The sequence below is a fragment of the Mastacembelus armatus genome, chromosome 15 (genome assembly GCF_900324485.2).
Source record: "Mastacembelus armatus chromosome 15, fMasArm1.2, whole genome shotgun sequence".
Classification (NCBI taxonomy): domain Eukaryota; kingdom Metazoa; phylum Chordata; class Actinopteri; order Synbranchiformes; family Mastacembelidae; genus Mastacembelus; species Mastacembelus armatus.
The window spans coordinates 14120271-14139280 of NC_046647.1; the positions used below are offsets into that span (position 1 = coordinate 14120271).

Consider the following 19010-nt stretch of genomic DNA (forward strand, 5'->3'; position numbering starts at 1 on the left):
GCGCGTCACGTGACTCTCCAGTACTAATGATACCGTCGCTTCTTCGACCGTGGCAACTAGGGCCAGACTTCTGTCAGGTCGGGAGGACAAGGGCGAGTGTGAGAGAGTGAGGACAAGAAGCAGCACCACAGAGGAGAAAGTCAGGAAAGCACCCCGGGCTCAGCGTCACACTGTATTGTCTGCAGCTGTCTGTCTTAAAGGATAACACGCGTTCTGAGTTTCGGGTAAAACAGAAAATAACAAGACCATGATGATGACCCAGGTGGAGATGACCGTGCACTATGATAACGGCTACGAGGATGAGTACATGATACAAGAGGACGAGTGGGACCGGGACATGCTGCTGGACCCAGCCTGGGAGCAACAGCAGAGGAAAGTAAGTCAAAGTATAAAGCCCTGGTCAAAATAATACAACTTTATTGAATTCTTAATACATTTACGCAAGATGGAAAGGAGTACACTAATTCAATATTTTTATTCAAAATTAAATTAGAAGTAGTGCTGCTTCAAGTTAAAATCTTAAAACTTTAATTTGCTTCAGTCAGTATTTACACAGGTTTGTAACGTCAAACAGGAAAATGTGCTAAATTAAACATTTTCAAAATAAAGCACCTGTGGACGAGCCTATAATAGTTATAACAGTCCTATAATTGTTTCGTGTGTGCGTGAAGTAGCACAAGAAACAGATTCAACCTTCAGTGTTAACCCCTATGGCTTGTGCTAAACTGTGAAATTAGATAAATGACCAGTGAAGTAATGACGCCGACTTTCGTCATCCTTCTTTGCACTAACATATAGCTAATACATTTAGGTCATAGACGGTGGTCCATACTTCAAAGTTTCAACTATATTTCCTCCCTGAAACCGAACAAGAAATAAATGCCAAGACAGCTCTCCTAAGTATGACGACAGGAATTAAACCCCCTTCCCAACCAATCGGCAGGTCCACGCGAAGTTTTATTTTGAAGGACAAAATCACTGAACTTCCGCTATGGATCCCGGTACGTGCTGCAGACATGACGCAGCTGGGGGAGTGTTGACGGACGGATGCGGTGGGTACCAGCTAACAATAGCTCTGCCTCCCCGCGGCCCTCCAGTCTGCTCCCTGTCCCCTGATACGCGCGGAATGCGAGCTGTCAACAGATGCTCCCAACACATGATGACGCTCTTGGGATTAGACTGGACGCTACATCTAATTTTAACCTCGGGACCCAAAGGCATTATAGTAGGGCTAATCCAGTGTCCTTGGTGCGGAATTCTTTTGTTTATAGAAACCACGCAGGCTCACCTCAATATATCCTCGGCCTCCCAACACTGTCAGTTGGTTTTAGAGCTTAAAAGTTAGCCCGGGCCTTAAACAGCAGCTCTTTGCACAACTGGACGCCATCAGCTCCATGCCCATAAGCTCCTTAGGGCCTCACAAAGGATGACAAAACTGTATATTTTTAGCAGCAACACCATAGTCGGGTCCCTGGTCCATAGCCCATATTCACAGTTTATTGTCTGGTGTTTGTCTTTTACTGATTATAATTTGGTGTTGACAAGTGCTCACTGATGAGTGTTTGTTTATGGAGGCAGCTGTTGAAAATGAAGCACCATACACTGATGCCACCATACAGCAACAGTCATAATGTGTCTTTTTGGCCCTGTGGTTGGTGATGAATTTGCTCTATGTCTGACTAGTTAGTTATATACCATATCTCCCTGCTTGACATTCACAGTGAGCTGCAGTGTTGCCACAAAGCTTTTGTTTGCCCCTTGCAATTGCTGTTTCCAAGTGATTTCTCTGCAGTCGCCTGAAACCTCTTATCCAGCTCAATCCACAGAGCTCATTTCAAATCCGACTAGCAGCTTTGGTACCTTTCCTTCTGTGGATATTATTGTGACGGCGCTTATGTGGACCTTTCTGAATCTATAACCTGGCTCTGATAGGTTTATCGAGGAGATTGATAAAACCTTAAGTGCCAATTTGTGTGAAAGAGACTAATACTACTAATAATACTATAAGCCAAGTCTCCATTGGTTAGATGCTGAAAGTGTTATGGATGAATGAATATGCTTATGTGAGCTAAGTAAAGCTCAGTGTGAAAGATAAATGAGAAAAGATTATGAGTCATTCACAAGGCTCTGTGTTTTCAGCATGTTACACATTTAGTTGTCTCTATTTTCCATCTTACTGGACAAAGCCTATCAGCCTCTGACCTACTAATGCCCCAAAGGTACCAGGCGGTTCAGTGACAGGGATTGTTCCTGCTGGATATGATTCATAAATATTTTTAGCTCTAATCGTCACTGGTCAGTAGTGCCGGACAGGGAGGTAGGGGGTGGCTTGGAAAGTGGGAAACAGTTTTCTGCAACTGCCGTTGAGTCAAATTTGAGGAACAGCAGACCATGCTAATTTTTTTTTTTTTTTTTAACAAGAAGGGCAGAAGTTCAATGTCACATACTTCCCAGGGACTCACTCAGTGTGGAATGTGATGCCCTTCACTGTAAAGACCATAATATTCAGTGTTGTGCTGGCACCAGGCTGTAATGCCTATCTGGGCACTGATACACAGTCTAGTGTGTGCAAAGATGTGTGAGATCCAGGGGTGGAAAAAGTGCTAAAATATCAATGTCAAGTATGGTTACTTTTTTAAAATGATATTGTAGCTAATAAAACTAGAGGTGTAAAAGTTAAACATAGCTCATTTAAATTTCACTTAAATAATATGCAACACATTTTATGCACTTTTCTCTCAAACTGTCTTTAAAAGTACATAAAAAAAATACAACTGACTAGTTTGTTTTTATGGAAGTGGTGAGTAAAAGACCAAACTGTCCAGGACAGTAGAATTTACTTAGATTGTGTTTTTATACAAAAATGTATATGGTGCACTTCCTGTTGAGTTCACAGATTTATCAGCATTTCTAGTTAATAACAGCAACTTATTTAAGTTTTTATTGTGGCAGGAGTAAACATTTTTGTTGTCCACATATTTGACACTGTGTTATGTGCTCATCTAGTCATTTTTTTTTTTTTTTCCGACTGTGCTCCTTTTCTGTAGCTGTGACTTCCTGTCTTCAAACCTCAACACAGTAATAAGTGTGACCTGAAAGAGCGGCATACATGGACTGGGTGCTGATAATGCTATCTCCCTGCAGCTGTAACCATCACATTTTAAGTGACAGTGACGTGAGGGGAAAACTTGCTCTCTATCCACGTGACGTTTTCACTCATGTTGACATGGCGAGACAGTTTGACGTTTTTCCTCTCGGGCTCTTATCGTGAGGCACAGCAGAGCAGTCTAATTTTAACACCTTATATCGGTAGGAATGTGCTCTGTGGTCGGCTCCCAGCTTTCATCTGTACACTGCTGAGCGCCTGTGAACTCTGGCTATTGAGAGACTTTATAAAAATAGGAGAGAAAGACAATGAGCCTGTCTTAACGTGATTTACAGTATCTCAGTACACCACAGGGAGAACATTTATTCAGATGGTTGTTAGTTATAGCACTACAGAAAGACAAAGGTGAAAATAGACACTAACAGGTCACTGAGGGTTCAAAGAGGTTGTATAGTCTTGTAGTGAAGACATGTTAAGGTGTTAGCTTCTTCAGAGTGTTTAGGTCTAGTGCAGAGAGAAATATCATACTTATAGAGTAATCCCTTTAATGTACATAAGATAAGATAAGGTGAAGTCCACCTAGGACCTGTTTTCAATCGGTGCACTAGGCTTTTTATAATTTAGCAGCATTTCTCCTTTGTTTAGAACTATCTGTGGAGCTTCAGATTACTTGCAAGATATTTTGATGCACAGAGCTGACCTGAAACTCCCTTTCCTCTTAGACCTTTACAGCTTGGTGTAACTCCCACCTGAGGAAAGCTGGTACTCAGATTGAAAATATTGAGGAAGACTTCAGGAATGGACTAAAGCTCATGCTGCTCCTGGAAGTTATCTCAGGTTAGATCACGAATGGAAGCCTTTTCTTTTCCAACTTTAAGATCATTCAATTATTTACTTATACTGCACCAGTAGAATAATGTTCACATTTTATTCGCTGTTCACAATCATGTGGCCTGTTTTACTTTTGATGTGATGTAATTGTATCAGGTCGACCATTTTGTGGTAATGAGGACATAAGGTTAAATGCATGTCAGAGTCTGTCACACAATATTCTGTTTGCAGGAGAGAGGTTACCCAAACCAGACAGAGGGAAGATGCGGTTTCATAAGATTGCCAATGTCAACAAAGCATTGGACTTCATCACAAGCAAAGGAGTGAAACTGGTCTCCATTGGAGCTGAAGGTACTTCTGTATATATAAATCTAATACAGGCCAGCAGGTGTCCAATTTGAACTCACAAACATAAAATATTAAGTGGTAGTTAGATGGAATTATTCATTGCAGATTGTAACAGGTCGTTTCTCGTTCAGAGATTGTGGACGGTAATGTAAAAATGACTCTTGGGATGATCTGGACTATTATCCTGCGCTTCGCCATTCAGGACATTTCTGTGGAAGGTGAGATGATAAAGTCCAAATCTAGTTAACCTAAATAACACTGTGACCACTGAATGTAGACATGGACAACCACCACAGTCAATAGACAACATGCAATGATATAAAATGTAAATTTGGTAGTTTTAGAAGGTAAAACAATCTGACTTCTGCAGAAATGCAGTATTCTATGTAACCATTAGCGTGTAACCATTGCCTGGAAATTCACATCCTCTTCAGAAACATCTGCCAAGGAAGGTCTTCTTCTGTGGTGCCAGAGAAAGACTGCCCCCTACAGGAATGTCAATGTCCAAAACTTCCACGTCAGGTCAGTAACTAACACATTAAATACTGTTCACATAACCTTAAATTTGTTTATAGAGAAGGTTCCTGTCATCATGTTAACCTAAGCTGTTCTCTCATTTTATACATTATATGTCATATTATGAGTAAAGAGATGATAACTGTCAAGGCATATTCCAAAATATTGTTTTTATCTCAATAACTTACAGGCATAGATAGCACAATTTCTTATGCCACTAGATATCACAGCAGTATGGAGTTTGTGTAGTGAATAAGTTCATTTGACAGCATTATGCCAGTGCTAGGTTCTTTCTGAAGATGACAAAATCAAGATTTGAGGTTTGCATCAGCAAAGCACCATCAAAAAGTGCTGGACTCCAGCAGCTTCACGTCTGGTTCAAATCAGCGGTTTATGTCTTGAAACTGACATGTTGGTTTTCTCTGCTCATTGGCTGGTGAAGCTGGAAGGATGGCCTCGCTTTCTGCGCCCTGATTCATAGACACAGGCCCGACCTCCTCGACTACTCTAAGCTCAACAAGGTGTCGTGTGGTTTCCCTTGTAACCAGGATGCTGTGTTTCTGCCCCAAACACTAACACTACAATTTCCACAAAATTAACACACCTGTCACAGTGTGAAGTGATGCAAACAAGTCCACACTGAACTCAGAATAATGGTGCTTTCTTTATGTTGTGTTAACTTTTGTTGTGAAATACTAAGTAAAACTACGGTAGTCTGTATCTGCTGTAGGACTGGAGGTGTTGCCATCTTCTAATGACTTACTTGCAGTGTTCACCTGGTTGCCTGTTTTGATTGTCTGCCAGGAGGAAGTGTTTGATGCAGGAATAATTCCAAAATGCAGCAGTTTTATTTTGAAGTACCTACTTAGACCTGTTGTGGTACTATTTATGGAACTTTTGGATATACTTCAAAATGTTGGAAATTTCATAGGCCTGTTTTCACATCGTTTACACTGTCAGTTATATGAGGTAAAGCAAACAGTCTGTGGAAAGGTTCACTCGGTTGTCATAGGAAGATACACAGTGCTGTAATGCTTGATGTTGACAAATAGTGTGGGATATGGCTAATGCTAATATAGTGCTACTTTAATCCAGTGATGTGTTTGTATTTCACAGAAGAATATTTTCATCCTAAGTGCATTCATTTAGTCTCACCTCATGCATCATTATCCTTTACTTTTACACAGTTTCATCTAAATTAGCATGAAAGAGACTTCAGCTTCCTTCACTTTTAATCTCCGATTTTTGGCCACCCCACTGTGCTCATTGCAACTTGTATTCTTGTAGTGGGAGCGTGTATATTCCTTTTTGACACCAACCTGAAGTGATAAATATGCAAACATAGAGTGTCAACGTTGAAATCATGAAAAATTACTAATTTTTCATGATTTCAAGGTTTATTTGTCTCATCCATCAAAACTCCCCCATAATATCTAGCATATGGCTGTGTGCGTACTATTTGAGATTTAAGTCTTTCAGGGCAAAGAATCCATGCCTCATTCATATCCTCTGGGTTTAATGGATGCCCAGTGTTCTCAGTGTTTGTGTATAAACAGGTGAGGGCCTCAGTGAGCTGTGCTGCCTATTTGTAGAGCTGGAGAGCACAGCAGACAGGGCCCCATGACTGTCAAGCAACAAAAATGCACAACTAATTTACCCTTTTCCCTCCTGGATGAAGGTGCTGTTTTAGCCAGATAGGAAGGCCAAGGCTTCTGTGGGAATATTTAAGGCCTCTCTCCTCCATTGTGAAGTGTGTTTTCATATAAAATATATATATATATATATATATATATATATATATATATATATATATATATATATATTAAACTGATAGAGATTTTGGCCATAAGGTTTTATAGTGACATTTATCCAGTAAATTCCTGAATCTCATATTGCAACTAAATTGTTTATGACCTAAAAAGTAGACTATGTATTCGTGAGAACTGCATGTTCACATAGGAAAATTGACTTTATCTAGGCCAAATTTAGCACAATACTGTATATGTAAAGTAGGGGAACACCATGGCTGATTAGGAAGAGTGACATTTTCATTTGTTTTGGAAACAGAAGCACACAGGCCTGACTTGGAGCTGACCCTGAATAGTCACAGAAACATGAGCCTAGTCCCTGCAGAGCTCAGACATAGTTTTACCTCTGCTGTTGTCGATGTGGTCACATAGTGTTCCCCAGTTAGAGACTGCCAGTCCTTATGAAAAATGTCTGTGAAAAATGACTGAGATATTTACTGGTCAAAGCTGGTGTTGATTTTCATAATTAGGAAAGAACACTCAAGGTAAATATTAGTGATGAGCCACACTTCATACCAGATCTATTCCTCTCTGCTGCTTTTTCTTACACTTTCCATCATTTTGACATAAATATTCACACATTTAGTCACACCTCGACTTTTCAGTTCTGCTCATGCTGCCAGGAGACAGTTGCACTGTACGCCAGGCAGCTGTTTAGTCTGGCTCCAGGTGAGCGTGTTCACTGAGCTTGCAGTGTTACAACCTTCTGAGACAGCTATGGTTTTGGTGCACACAGACAGAGGCCTTGGGGTATTCGTCTATCACTCTAACCTATTGTCACTCTATCACCCTACCCATTCATCTATCTGTACTGCACTGGATGTGCGAGCAGCTGGCCCTTCCATGTTGGATGCCTCACCCCCACTACCTTCACGGAACAGTAGTACAGACATAGGGACAATATGACAGCATGAGCCGTTTACTCTATTGTGCTCTCACTGACTGTCCCATTATTACCGGGAAGAATTCACTGTCAGCTGTTGGCTTAATGCACCACTCCCTCTCTTTTAGAAGAACTTCAAGTGACTCCTGGCAGGGTCACTGCAGTGTGAAAAGCTAATTTCTTTGATCAAATTAGTAATTTCAATAAATATATGATGTGTAGTCTAGTGGTGAAATGTTTGAGTAATCGTATTGATTAATTTACTTGCTGTTTAATTTCTCACAATTTATCATAATAGTTTATAAACAGTATAAACAAACTGTAACAAACAGCTGATGGTTTCATGGGTTCGGTAAAACTGCAATAATCAGCATGTGGAAGCCCTAGAGTGTTAAAAGTAGGAAGTAGGAAATCAGTTTTCGGTGTTTATGCAAAAACTGTATTAACTTATAGACAAGTGCTGTTAAATTAGTGTATGTGTGTACAGGAGGTTAGGGTGGATAATGTGTCCACCATAGCAGGGAGGTCAGCGCAGTGGCATTTTAAGTCTGGCATTGCTGTCCAGTGATGTAGAATTGTGTTTCCTTATTTAGGATGATCCTCTGGGGAACCTGAACCTGGCTTTTGAAATAGCTGAGAAACACCTGGACATTCCCAAAATGCTGGATGCAGAAGGTATTTCTTTTTCTGTGGACAAGAAGTAGCCAGTCTTGATAAGCTGATTTATATGATACGTCCCACGGTACGTCTGTGTAGAACTGAAACCACATCAAAAGAACAGTAATTTAAGTGTAGACTGAAAATGCACATTGTATTCCTTAGTTTAATTTCTGTGAGTTGATTTTTTTTTTTTTTTACTTTTTTCTTTTTTCCTCTACCTTAACTCTTCCTCCCTCTGAATGCCACAGATATCATCAACACCCCCAAACCTGATGAAAGAGCTATCATGACCTATGTGTCCTGCTTTTACCATGCTTTTGCTGGAGCTGAGCAGGTATAGTGGTTTTCTTTATACCCTTACCAGTTTGCATTTTTGGATGAGTTAGGTATCCCTGTCTCATTCCTGGACAGTACATATATATTTTGAGAACAGAGAAAGGTGTGTGAATCTGTTGTCAGTGTGACAAGTCATTTTAATCAGGAAATGTGTTGTAAGATTAATGTTATTAGTTATTTTTGGAAGAATCAGTGGGTGCATAGTTCACAGTGTTACTTCCCTGATGTAATTACATTATTCCTGTGCCCTGTGCTCTCAGGCAGAGACAGCTGCCAACAGGATCTGTAAGGTGCTTGGTGTAAACCAGGAGAATGAGAAACTGATGGAGGAGTATGAGAGACTTGCCAGTGAGGTAAAGTAAGATCTAAAGTTCCATCCATACATCTGTCATCTTGGTTAACCTATCTAGGGTCAAAGGAGGCTGCAGCGAATCTCATCTGACACAGGGTGAGAGGCTGGTACACCCAGGACAGATTTCCTGTCTCTCACACATAAAGACAGACCAACGTTCATGCTCACATTCACACCTACAGGCAGTTTAGAGTAAGATTTGAAATGAAATTTGATTAAAACTACCCTCTTGTATGATGATGACACTTGTTGTAATGAAACCTTGGATTTTTCAAAGTGAAATTGAAATTGAGAAACTTTGTGGAGTCATACAGTATATATTACTTTCCCCCACTTATGTATCCACTTATGTTATGGGATAAGCTGAACCCTGTCTTCATTACAGTCTTCTTGACTCACTCCTGTCCTAACATGGAGGTGTCTTGTCTCTTCACTTATTTCCACGTTGCCGTCATGTTTCCAGCTGCTGGAGTGGATCCGCCGCACAACTCCCTGGCTGGAGAACCGAACCCCTGAGAAGACCATGGCAGAGATGCAAAGGAAGCTGGAAGATTTCAGGGATTACAGGCGCCAGCACAAGCCCCCGAAGGTGCAAGAGAAGTGTCAGCTGGAAATTAACTTCAACACCCTGCAGACCAAGTTGCGTATCAGCAATCGCCCTGCGTTTATGCCCTCTGAGGGCAAGATGGTATCTGTAAGTCATGTCTTCAAATTCCTCATCCTTTTAAGATTCAACACTGAAATATTGGTAATTGTGTGGAACACTGTTTATGTTAAGCCTGTTGGAAAATGCTTTACAGGTTGAATCTTACTCAGGGATAAGGTCAAACAGGCTGTAGCACAGTACCAATAGTGGGTGATATATTTCACACTTGTTTTTTCGTGTGTTTTTATATTAAATTTCTAATTTGCCAGGGTAAAATAAATTCCACACCTCTTAGGTAAGTAGGTTTAAAGTGTGATTTTTTTAAATTTTTTTTTTTGGTGTTTATAGGACATAGCCAGTGCATGGCAGGGACTGGAGCAGGCAGAGAAAGGCTTCGAGGAGTGGCTCCTTACAGAGATCCGTAGGCTGGAAAGGCTCGACCACCTTGCAGAGAAGTTTCGCCAAAAAGCCACCAATCATGAGAACTGGGCCAGCGGTCAGTTACAGCTGTACATTTGGCTTTTTAACTGTTTGCATACTTGGTTTACTGTTTGCATACTTGGTTTACTGTTTGCATACTTGGTTTACTGTTTGCATACTTGGTTTACTGTCGGCCTCTCATTCACTTGTCTTTAGGGCTGCAAGATTATCTGTATACCTTGGTTTTAGAGTTTGTCCAGTGCCTGCAGTAGACAGCAACAGGCCATTTTCTCCATTTTTAATGACCAGATAAAGACCATTGTGTTTAGATCTAAGCTACTAATTATCTTGCTGGTCCTTTCTGTTAATCATTTTCTCCTGTTGTGTATTTACGCTGTTCAGGTAAAGAACTGATGCTCTCCCAGAAGGACTATGAAACTGCCACCCTGACAGAAATCAGAGCATTGCTTAGAAAACACGAGGCCTTTGAGAGTGACTTGGCAGCCCACCAGGACAGAGTGGAGCAGATTGCCGCCATTGCACAGGAACTAAAGTATGCACTCCCTGTAGAAGACGTTTGCAGTCATGTGTCATGGAGGCCATGGAGTATATTTTCATTTCTGCCAAACACAAGATTAAACAGGGCAGGGGTTAATAGCAAAATCATCTAAAGAAATCATTTTTTCTGTTTTTCGTGTAAGCAGCAATTGAATTGCATTTCGGCGTTGACACTATAACGTATGGGGAGATGGCCTGTGTAGATAACGGAGGAAAAACGACAAAAGAAATGTACCCCACAAGAAAAGCAGTGCAGAAAATACTGTGGATCAGTATGAACTCATTATCTCTAAACTATGATTTGATACAACTTTGAACCACTTCAGAAAGAGTATTCATGTAAATTACCGCTGTCGTCTTAGTTAGGCGTGCGTCGCTACAGTATATCTAAAGAGAAGCATGAAGGGTGTGGTTCACAGACATACTGACATTTTCAATCAGCAGTCACTGATGACGCCTATACATTGTTACCTCCTCGGCCTGGGATTGCCCTGTCTCATAATTTACTGGTGCTCTGCGAGGGGACGATAACATTTCAGCTGACAAGCAAAATGGCTACTTGGTTTCCTACATGGTATGTGACAGTAAAAAGACTATGTTTGCTTGTTCATTTCTATTTATGGCATGTTTATATTCTTAGCTTTTTGACCATACTGTTTTCTTTTACAGTCAGTTGCTCTTCATTGCTCTGTTATGAATGCTCATAGCTTCCCTGCTAAAAAAGGTAAAGACCACAACTTTTTTTTTTAAATGTTATCTCACACTTTCTCGGCTCATTAAATTTTAACACTAACATTTTGCCCTCTAGGGTGGAGCCGGCATAATCCTCATAAACCTTATGAGGGTAGTTACTCTAACTGGAAATGCTTCCTGACCTCGATGATAGCTTATCCCAAGGTGCTCCTGCTCAGCCTACAAATGTGAATCATCCTGCTATTTCATGCCTGCATGGACCAGCAAAGGAGTGGGTGTATTCTAGTCCTCAACCTTATCAGGCAGTCTTCAGTCTTTCTCTAGACATGCCCAGTGTGGCTTGAGGGAATAACGGTCCTAGTTGGATTCATGTGTAAGGGTCTGCGATTACCCATGCTGTGTCCTGAACATTTCAGCCCAGACCTGACTTGGGCGCATCCTCTTACTCCACCTTTGTTGCAGGCAGGCGAGCTTGAGAATGATGAAGAAAACTAGAAGCATGGTAATTTGGACAGAGAAACTGAGGAGCTCAGCACTGCCAGCTCCTCCATATTTGGGACCTGACCTCCAGGCTGGTGAGCTAAGGCACTGAATCCATCTATGAGCATAAATCTAAAGACAGCCAAACAGAAGAACAAGGTTTCATACAACTGTGGGCATGACATCAAAGTCCTTCTGCAGTTTGACACTTCCCATCAGACTATGAAACTGGAAGAGACCACAGGGATGAAGTCCATTATGAGAGACATCCCTCTACATCAGTCAAATGGTTTCCAGTGTTGGACTGGCAGCAGCCCCAGGCCTGTACCAATCCTTAACAGGACTGTAGGTGTTTAGCTGCTTGAAGCCGATAAGGGTAAAGGCAGCTCTAGTTGCCAGTGCAATATACTCTAAAATGTATATTTTCACTTTGTTTTTTGTTGTTCTGCAATGTAAATAAATGCTGAATTGCCACTGGTTTTGTGGGTTGGCTAGACTTGGCTATTAAATTTAACTGGACTTATTCACTGTGTTGAACCTTAAAAATGCCAGTGAGGCATTTTTAAAAGAACCTTAAAAAACTGGATTAAAAACCTGTAAGCACCATGGTAACAAAGCAGCATCATAAGTCTTGGATGTTCAAGGGCCTTCTTCGTGAGGATTAGTGCTTAAATGTAACCATACCTTTAAAACTTTTGTTTGGCCATGGAAAGAAATCCAAACACTGCAAGCAAATAGCATTTGCAACAGGAGTGATGAGGCAAACTGATTCATATTTGAACAAGTTTGAGTGTTACCATCGATTAAATTGAGTCACATTTTTTAAATGTGGCTGATTTCACTTGCCTTTTTTATGCAAAACCTATTTAGTTGTAACAATTTTCAAAATCCTTAATTTTAAGGCTTTTTAGCATTTCACTTTAGCACTTAAACATTTAATTTAACATGTCTATTGTATTTACAATACTATAGCTATAGCTATACTATACACTTTCATTTTCAAATACGTCCTTCTACTTGTATATGATCAGACCTTCTTAGTTGAGAGTTAAGTGTTAACCAAAACCTGAATTTTTTCCTGGATTGAGGAGTTTCAATTTGTGCACCATTGATACTTTTCACTATGTAAGCTAATGTAAGCTAACTGGTGTTTGTAAGCTAACTGGTGTTTTTTGTATAAAAGCAATTTAAATGACTGAAAAACAACATTTACCTATTGCCATTTTTGACAACTGCAACAAACAGCAGTACGTGCTTTGTTTTTTCCAGTGAGCTGGACTACCATGATGTAGCTGCTGTGAACCAGCGCTGCCAGAACATCTGTGACTTGTGGGACAAGCTGGGAACCCTGACTCAAAAGAGGAGAGAGGCACTAGAGGTAAATACTTTATATATGACTGAAAGCAGATGAAAAGCATATATATCCATTGACCAGTTTGTTTCGTAGGCTTTTTCATTATAGCCATTGACTTCCTAAAACTTGAAGAATTCATTTCATTGTATATGTTAGATGACTTAAATGTAGTAAAACCCCACAAGAGAGTGCTAATGTTCCACACTGACCGCAATCAATGCAGAATGAAGCTGCGTCTGAAACTAGCTTAATCTTAATGTCACTGTAAGCATATTAAGGTGTCAATGACATCTGAACAGTGAAGACACACTGATGGATGAGGAGAGATAATTGGATTCCCTCTAAAATCCCCGACCCACATAGCAAGGTAAAATTTGGAGGGTTGAGGGTATAAAGGAGGAATAGATATAGTAGTGACTGGCTCAAAGCCCACTAGCCACTTCCTCTGATCCATGCTGGTCATTCCAGACCTGCAAATGGGCTAGGGCCTGGGAGAAGGGCCAAGGATTAAATCTGAATGACAGGGACAGGGGTCTGTTTTCTGTCCATCTTTCACTCCCCACCACCCGGTTAAAGGCAGGGACAGTCAGTAACCAAGCTAAAGCTGGGGGTTAACGAGGCCAATGTATGTTATGCATCCTGGGATTAGTCATTGAAACAGGGGAGGGGAAGTTTATTTTGGTATTTTTCTGTGAGATAAAGCCTTGTTGTTATTTCAGAGTTGTGTTTAATGCCTTATGAATTATACATTAAATGTTATGCTCTTTGTAAATAAAAAAAATAGGAAAACAATATGTATCTGATGTCTTGTAATCATTTCAGCGGACAGAAAAGCTGCTGGAGACTATTGATCAACTGTTTCTGGAGTTTGCCAAGAGGTCGGCTCCTTTTAACAACTGGATGGAAGGAGCCATGGAGGATCTGCAGGATATGTTTATAGTACATACTATTGAAGAAGTCCAGGTAGGCTTAAAGCACTCACTGCACAATCCTATTTGGTAAATTAATGTTGCATTGAACAATATTGCCTTGGTAAGATTATCTTCACATCTTCACATTACTGTGTTTCAAGTTATTATTAAGGCCATATAATGTGGCTTTGCTTTGTAAATGTATATGAGATGTTTGATTGCATATATAGTATGAAATGTTGGTAATTCAGTCACCCAGAATCTATTGACAAAATTAAGATTTTAATACATTTCAGGACTTTTCTTTATCTCTTCTAGAGTCTAATTGCAGCTCATGAGCAGTTCAAAGCTACCCTACCTGAGGCAGATGCAGAAAGACAGGCCATCTTGGGAATCCACAATGAGGTACAGAAAATTTCTCAGAGCTATGGGATCAAGGCCAACATTATCAACCCCTACAGCACCATCACAACTGAACAGCTTCTCAACAAGTGGGAAAAGGTAGTTACAGATACAGTATTTTGAAGAATACATTAAATGCATTCATTATGGGAAAAGCATATAATCCAAATATATGAACATAACTCTGTTTAATGTTAATGTCTCTTCTCAAAAGGAGCCAGCTTCTCACAGCAAGAAGTAAATCCTGCGTGTGTGTGTGTGTGTGTGTGTGTGTGTGTGTGTGCGTGTGCGTGTGTGTGTGTGTGTGCGTGCGTGCGTGTGTGTGTGTGTGCGCGTGTGTGTGTGTGTGTGTGTATTTTCTAGGTGAAGAAGCTGGTTCCTCAGAGAGATGGTGCCCTCCAGGAGGAGATGGCACGCCAACATGGCCATGAAAGGCTGAGACGGCAGTTTGCTGCCCAGGCTAATCTCATTGGACCCTGGATACAGGCCAGAATGGAGGTTAGACATACAGGCTTCATAAGCAATTTGACAGTTATCTCCATCTAATCAAATAAAGACCTAAAATGAAAGATAATTATATTCAAATGCACTCTATATAAGGAGGGGATAGTGATGGTGGTTTACCTGATCATGATGATGATAATTGAATAATACCAAGTAAAATGGCTGAATATTGTTATATACATACAATTTTTCTTTATCAAATGCTAAATGTCTTGACTGAATGTACTCTTAGCCCCATGTAAATGATTCCCTGCAGTATCAGTAAGCAAAGCATCAGGTCTTTAGACCAGGATTTTATCATCTAAATTGGTCCAAAAATTAAATTGACCTTGCTGCGTATATTATCCTAACAGGAAATTGGGCGCTGCTCCCTGGAGATAGGAGGCACCCTGGAGGATCAGATGACTCAACTGAAGCAATGTGAGCACATCATTGTTGCTTACAAGCCCAACATTGACAAGCTAGAGGGAGACCACCAGCTCATCCAAGAGTCCCTGGTGTTTGATAACAAACACACCAACTACACTATGGAGGTATCGACCTGTGTCATACAGTGTTACAAATATATGCACGTATGAATAGACATGAGCAGTTGTTGCATGTACAGTACAATGTTTACAAACACACACACAAAGTTTGGTTTTCATAATTTCAGGGGAAATTACATTGACTTACATTACCTGGAGACCTACCCTAACTTCAACGGTAACCACTTCTTGCCTAACCCTAACCTACCCTTAAGTCGTCACCCTGAAAGTCAATGACTAACAATTTGTGGACTTGCTTTTGTCCCCAAAAATGATGTCGTCTTCACAGTATCAGTGTTTATACAGATTTATGTTGCCACAGCATGAGTAATATGGACCCACACACACATGCTCTCTTTTGAAAGCTCTCCATGGATACTGATATTTACAACTGCGTAAACACAACCATAAGCATATACACAAACATTTAGTTGTCCAGTTTTAAAAATTCAATATTCATTTAACTGCTCAATGCATGCCTTGTCTATGTGAACATGTCTGCTCTGTCACCACATCAACAGCATATGCGTGTTGGTTGGGAGCTGCTTCTTACAACTGTCGCCCGAACCATCAACGAGATTGAAACTCAGATCCTGACCCGAGATGCCAAGGGCATCAGCCAGCAGCAGATGAACGAGTTCAGATCCTCCTTCAACCACTTTGACCGGGTACACACAGCTTTCACTTCTTTGGGTTTTTTTTTGGTCCATTTGACTGATTTAAAACAATCTGAGCAGATTCAGCAGCAAAGCAGCAGGTAATCATGTATTGAAAGATGGTGTTGGTGTCCCAAGCCCAAGTAAATTAGAGGGTTGTGTTAGGAAGTTTAAAAACTAGCTTCTGACCCAAATCAATCATGCGGATCAATCGATTGATCCCTTAATGGGGAAAAAAATTTGTCATCATATTTTCATCATCTGTAATGTCTTATCACTATCGCCAAAAGATCACATGCTGTCCACTGACTTCTTTCTGTATTTCTTTTTTGTTGAATCTGAAATGTGACTTCCAACTGTAGAAGAAGAATGGAGCAATGGACACTGATGACTTCAGAGCCTGCCTCATCTCTATGGGTTATGACTTGGTATGGTGTTTCAAATGTGGGTGGGTGGATGGGTCTGTGTTGTCAATTGCGCTCTCATTTTTTTGTTTGCTTAATATTACATGTATATTATACTTACTTATGTCATTCTTTATCCATGCCTTTCTCAGGGAGAGGTGGAGTTTGCCCGTATAATGATGCTGGTTGATCCTAATGGTACTGGAATCGTCTCCTTCCAGTCTTTCATTGACTTTATGACCAGAGAGACTGCTGATACAGACACTGCTGAGCAGGTTGTGGCATCCTTCCGGATCCTGGCAGCTGACAAGGTATGTTTGCATGTCTGTGTTACTGTAGTTTACTGGCATATGAAGCAGATATTCTTAGCTGACACTAATCTATTCTACTCCAGTTTTTATTTCTTACAATTTACCTTGGCAAGCTGATTTATGATTTACAATTTTGTTCACAATCCTAAAATGGAAAAGATGGTATTAGCATCAGTCTTTCTGGAAACATGCCTACTATACGTGTCCTTTTTGTGACCACAGCCCTACATACTTGTGGAAGAGTTGAGGAGAGAACTTCCCCCAGAACAAGCAGAGTATTGCATCATGAGAATGCCGCCTTACACCGGGCATGGAGCGCCACCTGGGGCACTGGACTACACTGCCTTCTCCACTGCCCTCTATGGAGAGAGTGACCTTTAACTCAACTAGGAAAACTTTCATCTACTGACCGTTTACCTAAAAAACCCCCATCTCTCCCACCCATTGGTCTTGATACTCTTCTTACATCCTCTTGGATAAGAGATGCCTTCTAAAACAGATAGAAATTACCCTGTTTAAATTATATTATGAGAAACAATGCATTGTACTTTACATCTTGTGTGGAATGGTAATTGTACAGAAAGTAGGGTTCTGTGATAAAACGAAATTCCCACCAACAAATCAGCAGAATCATGGTAGTTTAGTAGTTTATCAGTTGAAGAATTTTGACATAAAGGCCTTGTTTCCTTTAGCATTGTCATGTACTGCGTTTATTTCCCCGCAGTGTTTTGGCAAAACAATCTTCTGATAAGATGTTTTGAGATGCTTAAAGTGAATTATAGTTTGCGAAGGCAGTTTCAGACCTATTGCCATCTAACAATAAACAGTGTAGAAAATAGGTTCCCAAAAGGCTAAAAATATACAGCTGCAGCACAGGAAAAGTGGGAAACCACCAAAATGCAAAGTAAATGTTTACTTGCTTAGTGGTTTAGCACAGAAGACTGTATTGTATTCATGAGTAATGTGTTTTAAGATAAAATGAGAAATAAGTACAATAAAATTGAAATTAATGTAGTGATTTCCTAGTTTCCCCTTGACACATTCTAAGGTCTTTTTAGTAAAAATCTAGTAGTGTATCCATATTTGAACAGCTGTTTCACTGTACTCATGTTGTACAGTCCTTATTTAAACCAATAAATCAACATTATTTGTTTTTGGTTTAACATTGGCAATTTGAGATTCATACACATGAGCTAAAACATTGTAACAAAGTAATTGAATTTTCTGTGAAGAGGGTCATTGGCAAACACAAGGCACTAAACCACACAATTAATTTAAAACTCAGTTAAGATGCAAGCAGTAAAGCAATACCCTTTAAAAGAAAAGTTTATTTTTACTTTAATAAACATTGTTTTATCTCTTAGAGGTCCAAGAGAGGCTCTCATTTTTTTGACTTTGACTTTTTTTGGTAGATAAATAAAGATACTGACACTTTGAAGAAATTTGCTGGCACTGTTCAACAAATGAAATCAAATGAAATCAACTTTGTACTTGATGAAACTATATTAAAAAAAATAAAATAAAACCTAATTCAAACATTTATGACAACCAGACCAGATAAGCCATTGCTTGTACTGTATGGTTATTTTGTGTTTGTATGTGTGTGTGGGGGGTGGGGGCTCAAGCTCAAGTTGCTTTACCAGAGACCAAATCTAATCTCATGAAAGATATTGAATTTATTTTGTTTTTCTTTAGTTGGTAAAGTAGTTACAGACTGTAAACATCTGCAGCGATATCTTCAGGGGCTGCAATGATTCCTTCACCCTATCACATAAAATTGCTGAATGGAAAGAACAATGTGTTAATGATTTAGTTTTTCTTAGATCATTTGGGCTAAAAATATAGAATTTAGGCCAGGGAATTTAAAAGGCTTTTTGCTTTTGAGAAGCATGAATGTACTCAGGACATGTCAGCGTAATCAGCCAATGAGATGATGCAGTATCTTCTGTAGAAGTCAAATTTTAGGAAAGGTAACAACACGGTGTGGGGAGAGTCTGGCTTATTTATCTAATGAGATACAGATTTATTTAATGTGGAACCTCTGACTTGGTGGAGTGGTAGCTAAAGAAAAAGGGTCAGTGGGTCATTCAGGTCATCAGTTACATTTACAGAACACCAGGGGATGAATATCATCCCACAGCAGAAGGATCGTTTTCTATCACGGGGAGTTCAACATTAACGAGTTGTTTGTAATCACATGACCTCTGGGCGGGGCTTCGTATTCCCGCCAAAACAGAAAGGAAAATTGGAGGACGCTCGGGTTTTAACCGCAGACTCCTCCTCCATGGTAACGGCGTTACACCT

The 19010-nt window shown here is 40.1% G+C and overlaps 1 protein-coding gene across 1 annotated transcript; it reads left to right on the forward strand.

Annotated features, from left to right (window-relative positions):
- The first annotated feature begins 61 nt into the window (after nt 1-61).
- actn2b (actinin, alpha 2b) lies at nt 62-18267 on the forward strand. The gene is made up of 21 exons (XM_026309421.2): nt 62-376; nt 3829-3943; nt 4169-4288; nt 4417-4503; nt 4720-4807; nt 5244-5322; nt 8086-8167; nt 8401-8486; nt 8749-8841; nt 9304-9534; nt 9835-9982; nt 10309-10459; nt 12907-13015; nt 13814-13954; nt 14221-14403; nt 14668-14802; nt 15162-15341; nt 15857-16003; nt 16354-16419; nt 16548-16706; nt 16929-18267. The coding sequence occupies exons 1-21, from the start codon at nt 248-250 to the stop codon at nt 17085-17087; spliced, it is 2688 nt and encodes an 895-aa protein (XP_026165206.1). The 5' UTR covers nt 62-247; the 3' UTR covers nt 17088-18267.
- The last annotated feature ends 743 nt before the right edge of the window (nt 18268-19010 follow it).